General features: G+C 43.7%; 1 protein-coding gene across 2 annotated transcripts; it reads right to left on the minus strand.

The window, feature by feature from the left end:
• Positions 1-24,232, minus strand: LOC141469143 (dual specificity protein phosphatase 13B-like). Of its 2 annotated transcripts, none has more exons than XM_074154493.1 (4): positions 24,098-24,232; positions 9,178-9,369; positions 8,252-8,472; positions 1-424 (listed from the first exon to the last, which is right to left on the minus strand). In XM_074154493.1, the coding sequence occupies exons 2-4, from the start codon at positions 9,366-9,368 to the stop codon at positions 210-212; spliced, it is 627 nt and encodes a 208-aa protein (XP_074010594.1). In that variant the 5' UTR covers position 9,369; positions 24,098-24,232; the 3' UTR covers positions 1-209. The 2 variants fall into 2 exon arrangements, with proteins under 2 accessions (XP_074010594.1, XP_074010595.1); XM_074154494.1 differs by having other exon boundaries at positions 23,929-24,126.

Raw genomic sequence — 24,232 nt, forward strand, 5'->3', positions numbered from 1 at the left:
GGCTGGTCTGAATCCTTCTTTATTTTTCTTTCCAATTAGTGGGCTTATGCAAAAAATACATACCGGACTCCTGCCACCTTGCTCATGCTCAGCTGTTTCCCAAGGAGTTTCTCAGTGCAGCCATGGAGCCGTCCTGACAGCATCCTTGCACTGTCCTCAGTGAGGGCAGCATCTCTCGGTCCCATGCCCGGACACATGCCCCCTTGGCACTAACAGGCCTCTGCTCCTCTGCCTTTCCCCCTTTGTAACTGGAGATCCAGCTCCCGAAGCTGCTCGAGGAAGCCGGAGTTGGGGCAGATGCCTCTGTGTGAGCGCACGGTCTGAATTGCCTCAGCGAGGGACATATCTTCGCAGATCATTAAGAAAGCAAGGACAAGAGTCGCGGATCGACTGATTCCCATTGCACAGTGAACTAGTACTTTTCCTGGAAAAAGAAGAGAGAGCTGCAATTATGCCAGGAGGCCAAATGGTGGGGTTTATCGTGCTGGAGCAGAGATGGACGTGGTGGTGATACTGGGGCTGGGCAAGCAGGTGTGCTCAGCCCTGCAGAGCAGACCTGGTGCCGTGCTGGTTGGGTAGCAGGGGGTGTTTAATGGCTGGGGACAGAAAATTCACAATTGTATTCCAGGATCCATGGTTTTGGGAGTGATGTACTGGCTGGCAAAGCTGCGAGCCTTCATACTTGAAGGCCATCCTATGAGAAACAGCCTTGGCAGGTTACTTGCTCTCAGAGGGCCTGAAAACTCGGGGGTTCAAATGTGCCGTGCTCAGGAGTGCTTGCTGCTAGTACAGGAACACTCCTGGTTTTCCACAAGCTCTTTTTTCTTCTTTGCTTAGGGCAGTAATGCCTTCTGAGGGTGCTGACTGCTGCCCAGACCTTGTTGGAAGTGTGTGAGAAAATGGGTGTGAAGTTACCATTAGGAATAGCTCAGCTTACTTAAGTTTTTTGGGTTGGTTTTATTATTTATTTATTTATTTATTTCTATAGCCTACCCTGAACATCTATAGTCACTATCCTTCCCAAATGCCTTTATCTTCTGTACTAGGTGATAACTAGAAAAACAATTTCTGAAATGTTTTTGAGTTCTCCAGAGATTTCAGTGTGAGGTGCACATCTTCATTAAGAGTTCATTACGAGTAATATTGTGAGTCGTTCCATGGTGCTTTAAGCAAGCCTCAGGGAAGACCTTCCAGGGACCCAGGAGTACCTCTCTTCTTCCCTTTGCCCTGCTTTTGGGTTTTCTGCTGCGATCGCTAATGGAAGCAGCTGGAGAAATGCAATTCTGTGTCATGGCTACTTCCCAGGTTTCTAATGTGTGTCTTTGACTCATGCTGGAAGGAGATAAACATTTTTTAAAATGGTCTTATGTGAAATTAAAGGAAATTTTGTCCAAAGAATTGCTTTCAGGGGGAAAAATTCGTGTTTGTCGTCCTTTCCCTCTGAATGTGAACAAAGAGCTCCTTCTGGAACCTGAAAACCTGCATCTTGTGAGTAGTGTAAAATGCCTCAACTTCTACAAAAATGGTATGACTCAAGGAGAAATTTTTAATTGGAAAAAAATGTTCTGTTGTTCTACTCAATTATAGCTGTGCCTGAAAATTGTCAAACTCTCTTGTCCTTTGCCGCAGTCAGATCTAGTCTTTTCACAGAGACCGTGGCTCAGCAATTGGCCATTATTGAAGTAACCAGTGATTAGAATCAGATTTGAACTTTTGACCACCTAATGGACAGCTCTGCCTCCCATTAAGGCAGCTGAAAAAAAATTTTGTCTTTTTAGCACAAAAATTTCAGAACACTTCTTCACTGGAAATCTTCACAAGTTTGAAATGAAATATTTTCTGCATTTTTTTAAATTTTAATTTTTTTTAGACTGTCACATTTGTGGTCTCTTGTTTAGTAATTGTATAGCCGTATAGAATGCAATTTAACAACAATACAGTTTATATCGAGAAAAATATGAAAACCAGTAAAAACAATCCCATGTTGCTTATTTTCCTTTGGAGGCGGAATAAAGTATCTCAGGTTCTGCTTCTTGGTAAAATGTAGGAAGGGGCAGAAAGAATGGGCAGCTTTTCAGGGCTAGTTCCTTGTTTTGCTTGTGCTGACAGCATCTTAGTTTCTGTATTACCAGGGAGCGAGACAAAAATATCCTTGTTGGATGACGAGCCTAGATCCAGCCAAAAACCTCAGACTGATTGCCCCCATCTCCCCAGGTGTTAATTCTGGGTACTTCGTGCACAGCTTTTCATCTTAAATCTCTTTTTTGTTTGTGACAGAGTATGTATTTAGCAACCGTTCCAGTTCTGACTAATGATGATGGCACAGCCACATGCTCAGAGAGCGTGAGCATGTGCTGAAAAAACCTGCTCTGGCCGGCAGGTTGAGAGAAGTGTTGAATTCCACAACGTATGTGACACAGCCACCTTTCATTATCCCGGCACGAGAAATCTGATCTCAGCCCTAAAGATAGACGTGTCTTCAGCAGAAATAAAGGGACAAATATAGTCTCCAAGGAGGCAGCAAACACAGCTCTGGTGACAGCAGACTTGGACTGAGCATCAACACCTTTGGGGGAAGGAAGAGGTTTTTCCAGCATAATGTCAGTTTTGCAGAATTAGAAGATCAAGTGATTTCTGTTTGTGTTTTCCTATTCAGATACACCTTCGCAGAATTTACTGAGATGCTGATGCCATTATTCAAGTTACTTTACATCAGTCTGTCAATTCCATTAACTCCATGGGGATTCTTGGAAGTGAAGGCTTAGTTTTTATAGGAATATGGAGAAATGCTTTGCACCCCTGCTAAAAGATAACGCTAATTTGAATTTTCTCTAGACTTTTTTGTTTTTAAATGTGCTGCACTATCATTAGCCTTCACACCAACCTTGTGGGATGCGTATGCTATGTTATCTTCCCCAGAGGAGGCACTTCAGACCCAAATAACCCAGGTCTGAGATTTTTCAGAGGAACATAAAGGAGTCAGGAGCATAGCTTCTCTTTGAGAAATACTGTGAACAGGGCTAAGGCCAAAAGGTCTTTGGAAAATCCATGCTTTAGTAGTTTGCAGTCAGCCTAACTGCAGGGTAGTGACAGGGGCTGGGGAAATCCAGACAGTCACCCTTGTGCACATCTCAGGTAAGAGAAGCCAAGGAACAACATGTTCTGAAAAATTTTCTCACAACCAAAACCGCTTTCTTGGGTTTTGTCTGAAAACTTCTAAGCTACTAGAACTCTGCAACCTTTTAGAAAAGAAACTATATTTATAGTTTGAACTGCACCAAGAGGGGGGGAAAAAACTAACCAAAAAGCAACCAAAAGGAGATGTCCTAGATTTTGCATTTGATTTTGAATCACTAAATATTTTGAAATTCAATCTAAATTTGGCCAGAAATCGGATGGGGGACAGGAAGCTTTCTGTTCCGAACCTAATTTCCATAAAATTGTTCTTAAGTCCCATTTTATTTTTCCACCCAGATGGGGCATTCTGCCTTGGAAAATGCTCAGCCCCACCTGCAGTCTGGAAGGGAAGACCGAGCTGAGCACAGGTATGGATGCTGCCATTAAATATGGCCTGATGTGTTTTTGTTGGGGGCACAGAAAGCCTAACAGATCCCAGGCTCCTGCTTGTACAGGCTGGCTCTCTACCATTTTATATCTAAATTTTTTATATCTCTGTGTCTGAGAAGAGGAGGTGGCGAGTAAGAACACACTCAATTTTGTTCCCTGCTTCCCTGGCTTATCTGCACTTCAAAAGAGTCCTCCTAGATCAGTGACTAGCTTTAGAAGGTGTCTCAGCAAAAACCTGGACAACCCTTAACTATTGACCTTGGACCTAATCTGCATGGCTCTCTAATACACTTCTTCCTGTGAGGATGCAAGTATTTTATCTCTTACACGTGTACAATATCTATTCCACGTTGTTTAGCCTTTGTTTTCACCACGCACAGAGGTTACGATAAATGCTGGTACACTGGCAATAAAATGACTGTTTGTTGCAGATAAATCAGTCATGTGAAATGATTTAATTAATGCAAAATTGCTCTAATGAAAGCAGATTTGAATTTACTATGTGATTATTTGTAGCAAACAAATTGAATGTTAAACTTGAGTCGGGAAACAAAAGCTGTGCTGCTGTTTGGTTCTGTTTACAGGCTCAGACCCTTGTCCCTCAGCAGAAGCTGTAAATGGGTTAAGTGACACTCTGAACCCACCATGATGTACTGCATTTCCCTAGTGCCCGAAGCATCTCTCTGCCGTGTGGGCTGCCTGCGGTGGGCTCGATAACGGTGGGAGGCAGCCGAGATGCACCGTCCTGGCACCGAGGCTCGGATTCCCGGGTGGCTGCTGGACCACAGCCTGGGAAAGCAGCGTTCACAGAGGTGGTCGTGGTGCATTCCACCGTCATGGAGTGGGCAAGGAGGTTATAACCACATCTTTTGTACCGTGGAATCCATGCCACAAGCCGACATCCTCCAGCTCTGCCCTCCCCACCCCCATTTGTTTTAACATACAGTGCAAAGAGAAGTTGGATGGATCCCACATTACAGGGCCATGTTGCAACCTTCTCCCTGAGCGTGTAACAGGATCCCTCAGGAATAATGGGATTAACTGAGAAGAAGTGGGGGCACTTAGCTTCTGGCATTATTAAATCTTGCAATCCTTATTTGAAATGTTGCACCGCACATCTCAAGCTACTTTTTGCAGAGGCAGACAATAACTGTCATCTGGCTGGGATTTGTGCAGAACAATAACGCTTGGTTTTTAACAACGGATTATGGATATTGTATCCAGCTCATGCCTGCTGTAACTCTACTGACATCAAAGGGTTTGCACTAGGGATAAAGTTTGCACATTCAACTTTGTTGGCCAAATTCAAGTTGGGAAATTCAATGTTGTTGAACAAATTAGTCATTAAAACACATAATATCTTATTGTCCTTTTGCTACTCATCATTAACTGAGCTAAATGTCCTGAACTAGCCCTTGCTTTCTTGCAGGATGGATTCAATTTGGCTTAAGACCAGGCTCCAGACCGTCACCCGAGTGAACGCCCCAGCTGCCCTCGCTCCATTGAATCCAGCAGAATGGTGCTGCTCTCCAGGAGGAGAGCTCAGCCGGGCTAGTGTGTCCCAGGGGCTCTTCCCACTCCACCGTGGTTGTCTCATCCCCTGTTACGTTTAGCCAGGTACAGAATCAAGTGTCTATTTCTTGATTAATCAAGTGTCTATTTTGTTACAGCTGAAAAATGCAAGAAACCCATGGAGGGCTTTAAACAGTGGTGTGTCCCTTCTTCCCATGCTCCCTGGAACAGGTGGGGGCTGTCATCTGCTGGAGACTGGGAAGTTAAACTGAGGTATGTAATACATGGATGGCAGAGTCAAGAGAGAGGACTCTTTTCTCCTGAGTTAAGCTTCTTCCATAACCACCACCACTAAAAAGGTGGCAGGAGAAGGGAGCTGAGCTTTTCTGTTGCTCCAGTGAAGTGGAAGAAGGGAAATGCCTTAGGGAGGGTTTGCAATTTCAGGAAGTTAATGGGTGATTTTAACCTGCCTGCTTTAAACATGTTCTGAGGTCAATAAAAGGAGAAGCTCTTTACTTGGAATCTTTCTCTCTGCACAGTGTTTAATAGTTTTCGTGGCACGCTTTCATCTGTGCTCTCAAGTTCTCTTCCCTTTTCTCTTCTGCTAGTCTGTACCAAACCCTGCTGATTTACGCCTAGGTTTAGCTGCCCTCCAGGAAAATGCAAAGTGTACAGATGGCAGTGCAAAGGGGCAAGACTGATATTGCCCCCTTCCTGAAGTGAAGGAGGAGCGTGAGGGATCAGGCCAGTACTTCTCTGACACCATGTTTTTCCTTGCAGGGAAGGGGGCACATTGTGCATCTGCTGGCTCTTGGCTGAGCCTTCCCACACGGCTCTGTTACGTGGGCAAAGGAACAGCAGGGCTCTGCTGAAGGAAAAAGCAGCCAAGGAAGCAGGGTTCATAAAATAATGCTTATATTGCATGGCTGCAATAGCAGTGCATGTATTTCTTAAGCTGTATGACAAAGATGATGACAAAAGTCGTTCAGGGTGTGCTGCAGCCATTGACCGCTGTGACAGGAATAGCAATAGTGGGCAGAAGGAGAAGGGCAACCTTCCTAAAAGACTATAGCCCCCAATTAGGAGCATGTGACTGCATGCTCCCCAGCTTCCTTTTGCTCGTGCTCTGGCATCCGGGTTTGAAGAAATTGCCTTAAAAATGAATTTCCTGCATCACCAAAGACGTATTCTGTTCAGCTAAGGTAAGAAATCTAGAATAAATCTGCCCATGCTGTTTTCTGGACTTGTGGTGTAAAGCATCAGAATTTTTCTTGAAGCATGGTAGGAATAACAGTTCTTACTTAATTCTAATGAGTATTTGAATCATAGTTTTAAATATGTTTGTGCCTCATATGGTCTTAACTTTGACTTATTCTCCCAGGTGAAAAAGATAATTTAATTCCATTAAAAAAAAAAAAAAAGATGTTGAATTTGCTTGTAATAGTTAAGCAGCAGTCTTAAATGAGTTCTCAATCAAACAGAAGTACCTTGTTACATCCTGAATTTAATATGAACAGGCCTCTTGTCACCTGGTATAATTTTTTGTTCAGCACCACTGCTTATAATAAATGCCATTTTTTCTGTTCTTCTAAATGATGTGAGTAACAATCCCCTCCCTGTCTCATCCCTGCACAGGTCATGGGTATTTAGCTGCTAAATTTCTGTACCTCAGGAAATTATGCTTCCAGAACATCTTGTTTATATATTTTCTAAACTGTTGCACTTTCCTTAAAATGATGAATGTCAGCAACAGCTGGACTGTATATGATTGAATTTCACCTTGTCTCCATTCCCAGAACCCTGCTTCCATATGGAGTTCAGTAAAGCAATATCTAAAAGCATGGGAGAAGGGATAAATATGCACTTGAGACATGATGAGTTCATTGTGTTTGCCTTGAGCCCTAACTTCTACATTCATAACTTCCAGTATTTGGGCAGGCATCTTGCAAAGCACTGGTTTTGTTTGCTTTTGTGCCACCATGATTCATTTCTTGTCTTCTGTCTTTTGTCAATTGATTTGGAACTTTTTTTTTTTTTTACACATGCATGAAAAGATTTTTGGATCTTACCTTTCTCTGGAGCACAACCAATAATGACTTCAATTGCAAATAGTGTATGCTGTAATCGAAATGGGTGCAGATCCAAAATCCCCAAATATGTTAGTGGTTTTGAAATCCAAAATGCAGCCTTCAGCTTAACAAAGGCAAGTACTTTCTACTGGGATGGATCAAGCCCTCCAAACGGCAGAAAACTCTGAGGTATCTAGCAGGGAGGTGCTTTCAGTTACTGCATCTCCCTTTCCTAGCTTGCATGGTGTAGACCTCTAGGTGTCTAGATCAGATGTACTTAGCTGGGTACTTAATGTTTTAGGACCCTTGTTGATATTAAAGCTCACTGTGATGCAAGCAAAACAGTTTGCTGAGTGTAAATCACTTTTGAGTGATTTATTAATCTATACAGTTTTGTATAGATTTACGGTTTTTTGGCGCAGTGGAGACTCGCTTTTGTGAGGGTTTGTCCTTAATAGTCATGATCCCGCACTAGCCCCAGGCCTCTGGCATTGTACCTGTCCTGCATTTAGTGAGTCTAAGGATTTTGCGGGTTATCTTCCTATTTCAAATTTATACATCTTCTAGCAGCAGTGTGACATTATCTCCTGGCTGGAGGTGTTGCTTAGGTTCTCTTCTACAGAATTGCTTCCCAGAAAATTCTTCCCTATCCTGCGTTTGTAGGACTTGTACAGCTTGTAGCATTATAATTGAATGTTCTTAATCAAATATGATGCTTGCCCTCATCTTTTTACCCCATCCCAGATTTTATTTTAAACCCCATGACTAATTTGAAGAGACCAAGCATATGTGCCTCCTCCCAGGACTGTGTGTTCATATAGGTAATAGAAGTTACTTGCTATTTTGTCTTTTGCTAATAGAGATGTTGAATAGCGCTAGGGATAGGGAAAACCCCTTTCAAAGCCTGTTCAGTGCATCCTTTCCTGTTTCAGGGGAGCTCCCACTCTGGGAGTTCAGGAGGCAGGTGTGATGCTACCTGGTTTGAGTGACTCCATTCTTACCCACATCTGCAGCTGGTTGTTCTTTGCTGAATTCTATTTGATAACTTGCCCTACTTGGCTCCTAAGCAGAAGGTACGTAACATGCACAGAGGGTTTAGTTACCTCTTGGGGAATTCAGAGCTGCTCTTATGTATCGTGCAACTGGGTAGAAGTAAATGCTGAGGTCAAAGTTTGGGTTGTCCTCTGCTTCTACTCCGTAGTAATCCACCAGCAGATCTTTGTAGAACTTGGGTCCTGTGTCGATGTGAAATCGCCCGGCAGCGGCATCCACAACGTGGGAGATGCCCAATCGGCTCAGCTGCGCTTTGTCACGAGCGACATACCTGGAAGAAGGATGGTGGGTTATATCCACCTGCTGCATTACAATGAAGGGTAGAACATGCTGCTGATGGTGCTGTTTGTTAAAACCACGTGAAGTTGTAGTGGCTATTTTCTGACGGGTTGTTCACGTCCAAAGCGTCCACCAAAATGCTTCAAGACAGAAGTGGCTCATTAAGAAAGCGACTTTTACATTTCCTGCATTTTTCTCCCAAACATTAGTTTAGGTGGCTCTTCTCAGCTGACAAAAAATAAAAAGGTGGTGATATTTCTGCACAAGCCAAGAGTTTTCTGGTTTGCTTTCTCACCAAGTCACCTCTGCTGAGCATCCCTCAGCTCAGGGGACTGATGCTGTCTGACAATGTGCGGAGAAAATGAGGTTGATTCTGTTTTACTAAGCTCTGGCGTGACTGCCTGCAGTACCCATGCCACGGCCCCATCAGGCTGTTGGAGTGCAAGGCTCCTGTACTAATGCAGGAGGAGAAATCTAAAAAAAGGAGGAATATTCTTTTTGGTCACTTAGGATGTCTTTTCTCTATGCTACAGCATTGTATGCACAGTTCAGCCTTACTCAACGCTTACACTTACTATGAGGGGTCCCCAGATTAGTGCCTAGCTCACTTTTTAAATAAAGAGTGGAAGATTTGGGGGGGAAGTAGGGTGAGGACTAAGAGTTGCCTTAACACCTTCAACACTTCCCTCTCTCTTACAGGTCTCCCACGTAGAGGTTTGGCCAGACTTCATCCACATGCCCTGTGGGGTGTTTGCGTGTCCACAGCAGGCGTCGCAGCTCCTCCAGGGACGGCGTTTTGGCGCTGCCCTGGCTGCCGGGCATCCGGCTTGAGGCGCTTCTTATCTTGGGGCGCAGTAAGTCCCCGCTGCACAGGGAGTCCCAGGCCATCCTGAAAGGTGGAGGGCAGACATTTACCACCAGCCAGAAATGTTTCTGAGGTCACCCCTCTCTTCCTCTCACCATCCCTTACCCCCTCACAAAGCTTGCACACAGTTCCAGTAATAAGCTTTTTGGGGCAGATACTGTCTTTTTCTTGTGTGTTTATAACCTTATCACAGCAGAGACCATGACTGGACTTGGGAATACTGTTGCAATCTAAACGAGAGTCCAGTGGCTAATGTAGTCCCATGTTGTGGTTCAGACAATGATTTTGAAGCCTGTGCTTCTTAAATAAAGTTTCATATTATTACAGCAATTTGGAAGCTAAAGCTTTTTCAGACTAGGAGGCTCAGGACCTCAGTAGGCTTATTTTGACCCGGCTACCCAACCCTTCTTTCTAGGTATGTCAAACAGTTGATAAAACTTAATGATTATTTTTTAAAGTTTTTTTTCATAGTAGTATGAACTTCCTATTTGGAATTCTAGACACTGTTACTACTGCAGCGAAACAGCCCGGTCCACAACACACTAGCACAGGAGCTCTGCTCTCGAATGGAAAGAGGTAATGTTACAGAAAATGTATTGTGTAAATGTAGCTGTGCAGTGGGTATAGAAACAAGTTACTAATTTGGTATGCTGAGCTTTTCTTTTAACCACATAACTAGGACTTGCGTCTATATATCTGATTTGTCTTTTATAATTTGCTTGCTGAGCTGAATAGAATTGGTCATGCAAAACGTTATTCACTGGTTAGCTCTTAATTGTCGGCTTCAACAGGAGAATTTTGGTTCTTTCCAGTGGTAGTTGCCAGCCATACTTACTGTCCTGATGAGAAATGTTCATGCTAGAAAGAACCTGCATGAGTAAGTTATAGTGATTCTAGCTGCCATTTATATGAGCATTAATGTATTTTTTTATAGGTTGTTTCATTTGCATTTCTCTTCTCTTTGCCCCCTCCAAGAACTATCCCATTTCTAATCTTGAAGTAAGTACTTTTATTACAAGGAAAAACACTCTTTTAGGTTTCAGTCTATCTCTGGAATTACTCCATTCCCATGTGGTACACTGCTGTTCCTTGTTTTAGCTGTAGGTTTGAACTATTGGGAGGATTTTTGAAGAGGGCAATAGAAACCATTTTTACCAGTTATGTTTTAAGAAATTATTAAAAATGCATATATATTTCTATGTTCTAAGATTTAGTCAAGTACCCACATTACAGAGATATTAGGAACTCTGTCAATTCAGGCAGCTTTAGAACAGAAGCATCTGTCTATGACAGGGGTGAAGTTGTAGTCAATGAGTCAAAGTCTTGCTCTGCCACTGACTGCTGAATGTCTTTTGCACAAATGACTAGAGGGATGGTTTGGGGCAAAACAGTCCAGGACAGCAAACCTGAAATCTTCTATCTTTCTGCTGAACAGCTGTCATTTACAAATAGGTTGTATTCATGTTCAGGCACCTCCATTGACAGTTTTGTTCCAACCATTAACTGTGGTGAAAGGTTTTCCTAATTTCCCATCAAGGTACTTTTACCAGCCCTAAGTTAACTTTTGGTGTAATTTTGTTTAAAAATATTTGTCTTTGCATGCACAAAGACAGAGAGAGAGTCTGAAGACCAGCCTGCTTTGGGAGCTCGTTGCACCTCTCTATATTAATCCTTTGTTTTGCTGAAGGAGAGATGGAGCAACTAAGTCCCTGCAATGTCCACAGAAATGAAGGAGGGAAGCGATGACTGTTGTGTCGGTGTTAGCACACTGAACATTGACTAGAAGCCACCCTTCTGCCATGCACTTGGGTGATTTGCCTTGCCACCCGGTTGCTAAGAGGGGCCCTCTCTTGTGTCAATACACCTTCTTCTGCCACCTTCACAGTCAGCCTTGTCCTCTTGAATACAGTAAGTTCACCAAATAATGATGTTCCCAGGATGGTTTCGTATTGTTTGTATTACAAAGAGCTCCACTGTGGAATGTGCTCTCCTCCCAAATGTGCATATCTCCTCCAGTGTCAGCTTTTACTGTGAAAACAAAAGCAGATGTTCTTGCCCATTTTGGATGGCTTTATGCAAGAGGAGGCACGGAGGAACTCCCATACTGGAACGGACATCCCCCATCAATTTTGATAGCTTCTTTGACACTGGCCACCCCAGTGCCCACTGTGCCAGGGCTGCTCGTCTCCTGGCGATCTCAGGCACCAGCGTGACTTCTCTCATCCCACACAGGAGGTCTGCAGCAGAAATGGGACTTGCATTTCCTGTGTCCTGACCACAGGGCCATCTGCCAGTTCATTAAATACTTTCAAGAATAACAGCCTCCTCCAATCCTTCCCACCTCATAATATCTGCAGCAAATATTCCCTTTTTTTGATGTATCTCATTCCTTGCAGTGTGGCTAATGACCACTCTAGGGCACTTCTCACTCCTTATAAAGTTGCTTTCAACTGTTTTGGTTTTTTTTCTTATTTATTACTGCCTGTTACCCCTTCCACTCGCCCTCTCCACTGTATAAATACCTTGCTTTTCATATTACCTAGCCTCAGAAGACTGAAGGCTGCTATCAGCCTTGCTTTCCTAAGCCTCACAGGAGAATTACAGGGCACTGCCCAAAAGTCCTGGTAACCTTGTGGCGTTCAGGCTGTCGTTAGGATGGGAAGGGACAGGCAGCAACTCACTCACGTGGCTCTTCTGGAAGCTGTGCTTTCCAGGTCCGTAACTGCATCCCTGTAACAGCTGGGTGGACAACTCTGAAGTATAGCACACTATAGGAAAAGTGCTCCTTCAGAGATTTATTTTTCTAAAAACAAGTTGTCTTTCTAGAAGCGAACACAACTGCATATATTTGGCAAAAGAGAATAGTGTGTGCTACATGGATATTGAAAGTTGTGGAATAATGGTCTTTATTAGATGGGTGTGCTTCTTCAGAATTACCCTAAGATGACTTTCAGCTTGTGCTCACATTGATCTTGTATTATAGCTAAGGAATTTACTCCTGTTGAAACACAGACATGAACTGCTGATGCTGTGTGCAAAACTTATTCCATCTGCATTCTGGTCACATTTGTTCAACTGGAGAACAGCATCAGTTCATGTAAAGTCTACATCCAATAAAAACGAAGGACTGGGGTTCAAATTTCAAATGTGAAATAATTGGAACTAACAGGCTGTGAACGATTCAAAAGCAGAGAAGTCTCTGTAGGACTATTCAACTAATAGGTTGAATAATGAATATACTGAAAAAAATAATAGCTTTCCATAGAAAATTTACAGACAGGAAAACAAGTCAATTTTTTTTCTGAATAAATGACTGCTCAGTTCTAGCGTCAGTCTAACATTTTAACTCACTAAATTTATACACGCAAGTGTCATTTACTGAAATGCACATATTTAAAGAAAACAATGCTATGATTAAAATTTTGTGTAATGTTTTATAAGAAGCATGAATAGATTAAAACAAATCAGTGTGAAAAGAGAATGATTATATGTAATAATATGATTCTTCATTTTAAAAATATGGCTTTAATGATTCTCAGCTCAATTCCTCTACATTGGCTTTTTGTAGTGGGTCTGTTTCTGCGATGTGTGTCGTATGAATGAGCAATACAATTTTAAAGTGCTGGTTTCTGAATGATATTCATATGAAATGTTCCTGATCTTTGCCCTACTGGAGTTGTATTGCAGTAATTATTCAATCACGTAGGAGAAATTTTACCATTGTATTTAGATTAATTTTGAATTGGTTTGTACTACAACTGTAATTGTATCTGAACTGTGTAATAGAATTTCCTTAATTATGACTAGCAGGAGAATTGCAATCAAAGAGGCCTATCATAGAGCAGAAGGTCATTTTGATCATCTAGAGTGACCTAGAGTATGACACAGGCCATACATGTCACCACGCCATGCCTGCGTCTGTAGCCCCCTTTCTGGAAACCCATCAGTGGCTTTGCTGCAGTTGGGCTACAAGAGTGGCCAGGTCAATGGTGCCTTATATATGGAATATCTCAGGAAGAAAGCAAAGTGGTCCTGTGAGAGCTCACAGAGAGTATCTCCTTCCTGAATGTTCAGGCTTCCTCTCTTCCCACCAGTGAATGCCCCTGTGGATTGCATATACTGTGTGTGCTTTGGCTGTTTTTCAGTTAATTCAGTGATTACAGCTTTATCCATAACACAATTACTGCTGTTGAGTGCCGGGCTGAGGAGAGGACCTTTAGAGACAAGTACCCCTTGAGAAGTGTCTCAGGCCTTGGAAACATGTGCCACCTTTTGTTCAATTTCTCCAACACCATAGTATTTCATTAAATAAGAGAATACTCAAAAGTCAGTGTAAATTGACAATGTGGCATTACGTTGGTACGAGATCAAGCTGAGAGAATGGTCTGAAGTCTGAGATGAGGTGACACAAAAACTTGCAGCGTAATGCTGTGGAAAGTCAGGAGGAAAAAGCAACTCCTGTGTCTAGGATATTTAGTAGAGAGCCTTAATATCCTATGTTTTTCCTTGCATTTTCCAATGCCAAGATAAAAGAGGGGTTTGAGTATAATATAATGATGTCAATGCTGTCATTTCAATGATGTAATGAATATTTTAATCATCCCAGGCACTGTATTGGCTTTTGTGTGTGGGTAGAACATAGCCATTTTCCTTTGGCTTTAGTAAAAGTATTTCTGAATTTTTAAATCCTGAGAACAAAGTGCTCTACCTCCTGTTTTTTGTCAAGCTGGTGTGTGCTGTAACCTTGTCATCTCAGTGAAGATATCAGTCTGACTGCACTTCAGATAGACTATTTGATTTGTGGTGGTAAAAGACCAGGCTGAAGCCCAGGGCTTGGCCAAAGTAGGTCGTGTCAAGTTCATGCCTATCGTGTATTCAAAAGTCATAAATGTTTCTCAGAAAACCTATCCCTCGGAAAGATTCCTCCAAGATAACATATGTTTGAGAGAGGGTTTTGTGTTGCTACATCTCCACACAAATGACAAGTATTACTGTCATCATTCTTTCTTCCTTGGTGTTTAACCCGATAGTCTTGCTGGAGCTGTAATTTATCAATTGCTAGGAGCGCTGCAGGATATAGATGGTATGAATCAAATACAGCGATGACTGAGGTAGGGCTGGCTGGACTTGAAAGCTGAGATAGACGCGGTTTCCAGGGAGGCATGAGGTATTTGAGCAGCCAACTGTTTGTAAGAAAATCTCACCAGCAGCTGGAGGATGTAATCTGAACAGTACTTCCAAATTTAGTAGAGGCTTCCAGACCCACAACTTCAACCCAGCCATACGTTTAGGGTAAGGCACCCACGTGGTGTGACTTGGCAAAATCCATTTAGATGGCCTTGCTCTCAACAGACCACACAGAGCCCATGTTGAGGAGCAGACTAGCTAAATTAATCTCTGTATTGGACAGCTTTGAGTAGCACAAGAAAGAGCAAAACATCTGATTGGTGTTTTTCTCCTCAGCATTGCGTTAGTACCAAACTTTCTGTCCAAACTGGAGAGGGATTACATGACACCTCTCCTTTGTCCGAGTAGGACTTTCCTCCATGTGACATCCAGGGAAATCAGCAGCGGCGTTTTGCTGCAAAGCACTACTCAAATGTAAGGAAGAAGTTAATCGACCCATCCTGGTTCTCAAATATGCTGAATTTACCGCAGCTTCCACTGATGTTACAGACTGCCAGGCCTCAGAAGCCTCAAAAATGTCTAATTTTTTTCATAGCAAGTCTGTGGACCAGCCAGCAGGGCTCAGACCTGATGATCTCGACTGTTTCAGGATGTACTTCAGCATACAGGCCCCGAGGCAGGGTGGCCTACTTTTTTTCTGTAACTGTAGTATGAAATATTCTCTTGTCATCAGCTGGTTAGTACACTTGTATTTACCAGCCATGTGTGTGGTTCCTGACGGTGGCTAGACAGAAGCAGCCACCCTTTCACGTGCAGCAATGTTGTACCAAATGTGCAAAACCTGGCCACCTTCTCATTTTGCTAATTATTCTGGGTCTTGCATGTATATTTATTTTATTCTTTAGCCACGGGAAATCATCTCTGTAGAGATCCTACCCACACTGCAGCTTTGACTGGATAAAAGAGAAGTGAAAAATATGGGCAGCTAAATGGATTTTCCCTGACCCACCCCTGCTTCACAGAATATAAACCCAAGGGTTTTCTGGACACACTTGCATTTTTGTAATATAAATGGGATCCTAACCATGTTTCTGAGGCAGGACAGAGGCAGGGGCAGAGTCTGCACCAGGCTGGGGTGGGCACAAGGAGTTTGCTTTACAGAAACCATGGCTGATAGGTAGCGCCACCAGAAGGACTGCAAAGATAAGAGGAGATAGCTCATCCACCCCAAGCTTTTCCGTGGCCTCTTCACCTCTGAAGCTTGGGTATATTTTGTTGCTGAATTGGACCTTTTATTTACTAGTTACAAATTTTACATGCCATTTTAATAGTGTGCATAGTAACTACCTAAGGCTGTGCTTTAAACAGGCCCAGACAATGTTAACAATCTCCACATCACGATATATTTTTTTGTAACTGCTTGTTATAGCATCAGCTATTAAGAATTTATTACTGGTGCATTTTAGGTGGTGCTTTACAGTCATTTAATTACAGCCATCTAGCAATCATTACATAAATATGCATCGAGAGCAAGAACCCCAATGTAAGGTGACCCAAAAGGCTTTTACCTGCCAAGACCAGAGTTCAGGCCCTCAGGTGGCAATGATGTCATCGGCATATGCAGGGAAACACAAACATTTAAAGCTGTGCAGGGAGCTGTGTTCCTCCCGTCACTAGGTGTTCGTGAAGTCATCCGCTGGAGCAAGAACACTGCAGAGCTCTAAGGGCCTGAACTTGGCTCTTGGCAAGCAAGCAAAGGAAAGTCGGTTCCCCTCCAGCCCCGGTCCCAGCAAAGACGCAGGGCTTTTGGCTGTGAGCACAGAAGTTTAGCTGCAAAATTGGGCCCTCTGGAGCCCCTTGGTACTCCTGTGCTCTCAGCTGCCAAGTGCATCCTTATACCCATTAACCCAACCTGATCTGGTAGAGAATCAGACACACTGCGTGTGACCCAAGGACAGTAGCTGGTCCAAAATGCATCTACCGCATCTCCATGCTGTATTTCAGCCTCTTTAGCTCCCTGGCAGGCTACCGCTCCTAGATCAAACATTATTGCTAGTTTCTTCTGTAATGGACATCAGACTTGACCAATGATCGGTTCTGACAGTCTGTAACTCCTTCCTTCATTCAGTACTGATATTTTTCACTCCCTGTTGATGACAAGCTTGCCTAAAATTGAGATATTCCTGTGTAAGGGTGGCTCTTCTCCTATGCACAAGGGTTGTTACATCACTTTATCTCTATTGTCTCCAGCAATGACTTTTCTGAGGTGAAAGCCAGTATACTCTGAATGGGTAAACTCTGTTTTTTCTTCTGGAAGCACCCTCAGAAGATTACTGAAAAACTCAAAGGATGAAACATGTCTGAAAGGCTGGCAAGCTGATGCAGGTTGCTGTAAATCAGGAGTGATGTGTGCCACTTTGACTTCCCTTCTGAGCTGCCAGTAACCAGCTGGGTCCTCTGGCTGACACTGGTGTTTTGGTACAGCCACTCCAAAGCCTTCACCCTCCCTGAACAACACAAATCCCAGTTGCTTCTTCATGGCTTTTAGTAATGCTCTACCAATATTTGCAGCCTGAGGTTTCAGAGAGCGTGTGGAGCGCTCAATACCAGATGATGTTAGTACAGCGTGACCCTGCGGAGAGGCACAAGCTTGGGTTTATTCACAGGTTGCTTGAAATGTGCCGAGTCTGTTTCTCTGAAGCAGATCCAGTGGACTGGAGGCTCGTATTTACTGAGGTGCATTTCAGCCTCAGCGCTGCTGCTGTGTGGGATGCACTGTTAATGCTCCACACCATGGGGTACGTTTTCTGCTCCCTCTCTGTGGCTGCTTGGAGTGAAACTGCGACTGCCAAGCAGCCTGGCTGCTACACGCTTTTGCGTACTGTCTACTTCCTAAGGGGTCTTGATCTGGACATCTCACTTCCAACTGAACACAACGCAAGAAAGCCATGGATGGGTTGCTGGGCACACTGCATCTAGCTTAATGAAAGACAAGTGTCACTCGGGTGTTGTTTCCAGTCTCTCAGCCATGGTTTTGCTCTTCAGGCTTACTCCGTGTTGCATACTCTTAATCTGGCCTGATCTAGGTTTCCCAGGTCGCCTCCAAAATGATCTGAGGCAGAAGTCGTGTTTATTTCTTGCTTCAGCAATAACTGTTCAGAGGCCAAGGATGTCCTGCTCTGCGCCTTGCACAGAACCCCAGTTGTGATGCAGTCCCTTAGGTCGGTATCTTGTGTCCCCACCAGAGTTTAGCAGGCCACATCTGAAGGTGAATGAGGCTACTTTAACAATAACTAATATAGCAGTGTCCTCCAGCCCAGTGCTGGAAACATCAGGCTTCAGAATTCAAAGAATCCCGTTACAAATGAATGCTTTCTGCCCCAAGGATTTAACCAAAAGGATGGCACAATGCAAAGCCCTGCTCCCCTGTGACTAGCTCTGGTATGTTCTTCTATCTTAAAAACAATATATTGCTCCTTTTTGGGTCTGTTCTGTTTGGGGGCATTGACAGCTTCACTGCTCTTTGTTCTTGCCCTGTGGTCCCTACCAGCACTATGAAGATAGCTCTGTGCTACCCAGCCTACAGGAGACAGCAGACGCCTATCCCTACGCTGGCGTGGCAGGAGGGCTGAGCAATCTGCTAGGAAGGAAGATGGGAAACAGCAGGAGGTAGGCAAGTGGTTCCCTGGTGTTTCTTGAGCAATGGAATGCATTTTATAGCTGTTATCGCAGTGAGCCTGTGAGGAAGACACTGCTGTTGCTACCGCACAGGTGGAGATGGTAAAGTTAAGTCGGATTTTTCTACATCTCTCCGCAAGTCTGAGCTGGGAGGCAACCCAGGGGCAGAGTGCTGCCAAACACTTGTAGTGATAACTAAACCAGGGTAAAGAGTCACCCTTGGGTTTAATTTGGGTCAAAAGCTGTGCACACCTCTAGTGAGTCAAAGGCAGCTTACATTATGAGGTGAAAGTCATGGTCCAGTTTGAACTTGCATGGTGGGTGACGAGGTTTCCTAGGAATGCTTCGGCAGAATACAATTCAAAATAGAATTTGGAACGTGAAAAATCAAGCCAAGGACACAGAAACCCTCTATCACTATGCTGTGCTCGCAAAATCCTTCTTTAGAGATATCTTTAAAAAGTAGCATGGCTACAAAGAAGATGGAGACTCCCTTTGTACAAGGAGCCACGTGGAAAAGACAAGGTGTAATGGGTACAAGTTACTCCTGGGGAGATTCTGATTGGGCACAAGAGGAAAATTTTTTACAATGAGAACAATCAGCCGTTGGAATGATCCCCCCAGGGAAGTGGTAGATTCCCCTACATTGGGCACTTAAGATGGCCCAGCACCCTGCCCAGCTGAATCTTGTCTAGATCGTGTTTTTGCCAAGAAAGGTTGAGGTCCCTTCCAACCTGGTAGTCTACGATTCCTTATTAAACGCAATGACATTATGGCTTAAGAACAACTGCATTGTTTTTCTAAGTATTTCTTCATCTTTCTTTCTCTCACCCCAGCCTTTCTGATCTGAGACTTTCTAGTAATGCGATAGCCATGGCAGGACTCGGAGAGGTTTGGAAGGCTAGTTCCAGTAGCCTGTGTTTCTCACCAGTATCTTCTGGCAGAAAGATAAACCACAGAACTGATAGCAAGTTCCTGTTTTCCAGGTTTCTGGCTACAGAACTGGGAAGGATAAACACCTCCTTAAGCTCTGTAAGATAGAAATAGAACAAGAGAAAGGAATGGAAATCCTCTCATAATGCAATAGCTAGAAGCAATCCAGCTGTTTTGTTTTATTCCCACCATGAGAACTACGGTCAGTCCCAGTGCAAGCTTGGCCACCTGTCAAATCAGGTTTGTGAACTAAAGCTTATTGGAATTTGACACGCTTTTGTCTTGGAGCACACTGGTATGGATCAATACATACTCCCCTTATAGCAGTGACCCAACACGTATGCTACCCATGCTGTCCCAGATGCCCCTCATAAATCATTAAAATACTGACCAGTTCTAATCAGACCCTTTGGGGTATAACGTAATACACTATTTGAGAACTAGAAACAATAAATCAAGTTAGTACAGAGGTCAGACTGAACAGAGCTGAGACTTGCTTGCTGATGTGTGTGTAGTCTAAGAGATGCAATGGAAGGAGATGAAATCCCAAGTCAGCTAAGCAAATTGCTTTCCTCTCATTGTAAAATCTCGCTACTAAGTCTGCTGAAGGGAAAAAAAAAAGGGAACTCATCATATTCTGTAGCACAGCTGATTTGAGGTCTAGAATTTCCCAGCATTTGTGTTAGCTCTTGGGAATACAGGTATTTGTAATAATTTGTCCTTTAGGTTAACTCTTACCATATTTCTAAAACAAACTAGCAGTTAAAAACATGTGCCCCCAAATGTCATAGATAACCTGGTATGAAAACAACAGAACTCGTATTCTTCTAGAGCTGGAAACCAGTTAACCATTAGCAAAACCCAATTCAGATCCCATCAGATGACATCTCCTGTGGTTGCTCTCCTCTGTCTCTCCTGGGACACAGCAGCAGCTTTGTGAAGGGGGTGGCCGTGCAGTACCCAAGTGCTGGGAACCAGTAACAGCCTGTGCGCTGCATAAACCCAAATAATCGATCTCTTCTCTTTGATACAGAAAAGGTTGAGTCCCATCTATGTTTTTCAAGTGTTGTCTGACTCTGGTTGTACTCCGTATCATGTTGTTCTCAATCTCCATGGCCAACATGTAGTTTGGCTACCATAAATGTTATTTGGCAAAGAATGGTACTAAAGGCTAACTCCCTCATTCGTGGTGTATCTGCATGTAGCTTTTGTTTCTTACCTTGCATTCAGAGGAGAAATAGCTAATAATTGTGTCTTGTCGTACCTTAAGGCAAGGACAGCCTGTGGCAGAAGATGCCGTGCTGCATGTACGCTGCAGATGCTAAAGCTCTATAACTCTCAGTACTGCTGCTCAATTTCCCTTGCTTTCCTTGCACTTCTTCCTCAAAACATTCTCTGTTTGGTCTAAATTGGGCAGAGTGTTTTTAAAGCCCACGCAGCAGAGTAGCTTGGCACCTGAGTTTTACCTCTGGAGCTGTATTTATACTAGTGGCCTGCAGGAAAAGCTGTCAGAGGCTCCAGTTGTGGTAGGCTCCCTTCATTCCTGAAAAGGGCTTTGCTCTAATCATGTGAAAGCTGCTGTTATGCCGAGCACCAGCTTTGCTGTGGGGAGGTGTGAGTTGTATGAGCCCTTGGGGTTGACGCTGGTGGCTCTGGAGCTGAAAGGTCTGGAGAGCAGTGCCAGGAGCTGATCTCAGACCTTGTGTATGGTAATGCAAGCCACTAATCCAGAAGGTCACCGTAAAGCAGTGAACAAAGTCTCTGTGAGACACTGGCAGTAAATAAAAAGAGCTAGTGAAAACCAGGGCGGTAAATAACTGGTGGTGAACAGAGTGGAACCTGGCCTGTTTGGACGATGCACCAGCACCTCCAAACTAGGTGCATGCATGGGGCAAGGTAGATTAATATTGTGTTTAAATTCAAACTTGCTTTAGGTCTAATTAGAAATAGCTTTAAGCCTGGTGGAGGAATAGTTGAAACACAGATGGAGGCACAATAATCAGTTCCATCGGAGGTGCTGCACAGCTTGGTGCGGGAACTTAATGAAGATTTGTTGGTCAACAACAATCTCCCAACCCGCTTAACGTGCTCTCCATTTAATTTGCTCTGCTATTGTAGTAACTTTGAAGCCCTCAGGTCAGACTCAGCTTTTGTGGCTCTTGCAGTCTCTGCAGTGTCAGCAGGAAGCACGAACCAAAGACTTAGAGCCTGGACTTGAGCAATGTGTGTTTCTCCTAATGAAACCCAAAGCCAGGTGAAATTTTTGGGAGAGAGGAAACAGGATATGGGGTCCCTTTGGGGGGTGGGGGGTGTTTATAACACTCAGAAACTTGGCCCACATTTCTGGTCTCCTCCCTTTCTACTCCACAAAGGGCTTGTAGCATTTTTAGACAAACTTGGATCCATCGTATGTTGTGAGAGAACCTGCTGGGAAATTTGGTGATTCCTGCACTCCAGGGCAGAGGAAACGTGTGTTTCTGCTTTGTGTTTTCAGGAAAGTAGGAAGATGAAATTCAAAATAAAACACAGCAGATGGGAATCTCAGAGAAGCAGACACTGGGAAATGTTTAGACAAGCTTTGTCCCCAGTCCTTGAGCTCAGGATTTAGCAACTAAACTGTAGAGAGACTTCAGAAAGACGATGAAATGCATTTTGGCTTCAAATACAGTTCCTCCAGAATCCAATGAGAGTTGTGCACGTGAATCTGAGGGCAGAATATAGCCAGCAGTTTGGGGAATAGATGTAATGTGAGAAACTCTCATGCTATATTATTATAGTCTGAATTGTTTCCATCATTTTGGGTTAAGTAATTCCCCACTATCCATCTCTAAAGTGCAAACAGTACAGCCTTGATGTGCCCCAGGGAAAGGAAGGAAACCAGCCTTTGAATCTTTACCCAACCTTACTGCTCATATTTTGCTTTCAGTGAATAACTGTTCAAATCCTTTAATATTTCATTCCCATAAAAATATATTTACCAGGGGTTTTTGTGGCAGCAGTGAGGCTGTGTTTATTATTTTAGGAACACCACACGACTGGCTTTAGAGAAAAGACAAGGCGGGAGCACAGAGTGCTGCAAATCTATCAGCGAACAGCATGTTTTCCACCTGTTGAGGCAGCAACCACAATAACAGATGCACATAATAATTACCTGTACCTCAAAGGCAGCACCAAGTCCTGCACCTTCTGCTCCCCACCTCGCAGACAGCTTGATAGCGGAATTACAAAAGAGGAGCACCGAGAGAGTAGAGTAGGGTAGTGCTTTGTGAAGAACGAAAGAGCAGCTCCTATTAAAGAGAAACTGGAAGGTGGAAGATGAAAAGGAAAGATCTGAGGCACCACGATGCTAAAATAAGAGTGGAGCTAAGGAACTCCAGGAGCTTGCCTTATTTTTAGAGTGGTGGTCAGGTTTTTGCTAATACCTTTTCCAAGGCTGCTCTCATTTGTACTCTTAGCATCAGAGATGATTTCTACTGATAAATAGGTGTCCCCTCCTTCTTGGAGATGGATGTCCCTGCAGTGGCAAGAGTGGCACATGTCCCCCCTGTAGGGTAAGGGCATCATCTCAGTAAGTGACACAATGAGTGACCATGACTGTGTGCCAAGGACCCTGTTCCTCTTCCCCTCCCTGCCTCCTGGCACTGTGCTGGAGCTACCCTACCCTTTTGTTTGCAAGTGCCCCAGAGCATCTGGTGTAAGAAGGGCTGGGGACAGTACAGAGAGCAGGGGTGAAATACCTTTGGTCTTTCCTGCTGAAGTGCTGAGGCTTAGGAGGATCTTTTTCTCTCCTTCCCCTCGCTACCAAGAGGAAAGAGGTGACATTTGGCTGGGTGAGGACCAGAGCATATGAGCTCTGGGGTGGTTTGTACCATGGTAGTCCCTCACTTGCAGGAAGGAACAGATCCTTCCTAGCAGGGATTTGCAGGGGAAGGGAATGATCTCAGCCTCGATTTAATCTTGACAGAAGCAGATGATGAGAAGACTGTGTGCTGAGTTGGAGTTTTCCTTTGAATTCCTACGGTGTTGAAGGCAGTGCTATAAATAGACACAGTATCCTTTTTACCCTGGTACAATTCTGTCTCCAGCTCCCCATATAGACAGCAAGTCTGCTGGTAAGCATTTAGCAGGAATTAATTTAACCCAGTCTTCTCTTTCTGTATTCTTTTACTCCAAGCATCCCGATGGCTTCTACAGTCATACAAACATATTTCCTCAATAAAAATGTTCTGAGAAAGGCTGTTGATATTAAAAATCCCATTTCTATCTGAAAACTCCATCCTAGTTTATAAATAATCCATAGAAGCCCCAAACTATAAAGAGTTAGTATTAAAAAAAAAAAAATCCTCTCAAGCCCCCCCCCCTTTCAAACTTAACTCTTTCTTTTTTTTCCCCAGGTTTTGTTTTTGAACTGCACAGCATTTGATTCATAGTCTGTTTCACATTTTCTCCAGCGTAACTGGCTGGCCAGTTTCTCCCCTCCCAGGAAAGACCCTCCTGAACATCAGCTGAGAAGGAAACCTGGAAACAGTGTTTCATGGCTATTATCTTAAAGATAGATCTGTAAGAAATTTAAATACAAGCCGGACTGGTATTTAAAAAAACAAACTGCTTGAATTTAAGCATCTTTTTCAGTGAGAGGTCCTCAGCCTGGGAATCCAGCTGGAAAGCAAACTAGAATTTCACAAATATTACAGTTTCTGAGTAGAAGAGCAGAGACGATTATCTGGCCCAGCTCTGCAGTTGTCTCGCTGCTTGCGGAGCCGGCTGTGGTTAAATTCATGCTGCTCAGTGCGTGTATTGGGTTCACTTGGGGGTTGGTTTGTAAACAAGCTTAAAAGTACTTGCCTGGTAGTCGAAGCTCCCGCGCTGCGGTGTCTTGGATTACCTTTGTTTGAATAATACCACTTAGTTTCCTCCTAACGTGCCAGTTGCACAAGAGATTTCTAGCCCCTCTGCCTTCAGCTTATTCAAAGTCTATTTTTAATTGTGTTAATTATAAAGCAAAATCCCTTACCCTCTTTGGACCTTCAACCATCAGCAACTGGAGGGCAGCAGAGGCAGGAGGCTGAGTTTTGAAAGCGGCCCATCGTCTGGTGGTGTCAGTAGATGTCACCTGGCCAGCCCTGCTGGCACTGTGCTGGTTGACACC

This window comes from Numenius arquata, chromosome 10, assembly GCF_964106895.1.
Source record: "Numenius arquata chromosome 10, bNumArq3.hap1.1, whole genome shotgun sequence".
In the NCBI taxonomy this organism is placed as follows: Eukaryota; Metazoa; Chordata; class Aves; order Charadriiformes; family Scolopacidae; genus Numenius; species Numenius arquata.

Excerpts from the sequence above, each read along its gene's own strand:
- LOC141469143 (XM_074154493.1), bottom strand. The coding sequence starts at position 9,368 with ATGGCCTGGGACTCCCTGTGCAGCGGGGACTTACTGCGCCCCAAGATA. Across the intron at positions 8,473-9,177 it reads AACCTCTACGTGGGAGACCT|GTATGTCGCTCGTGACAAAG; the intron begins GTAAGAGAGAGG and ends TCCTTCTTCCAG. Across the intron at positions 425-8,251 it reads AGCTCTGAATTCCCCAAGAG|GAAAAGTACTAGTTCACTGT; the intron begins GTAACTAAACCC and ends TTCTTTTTCCAG.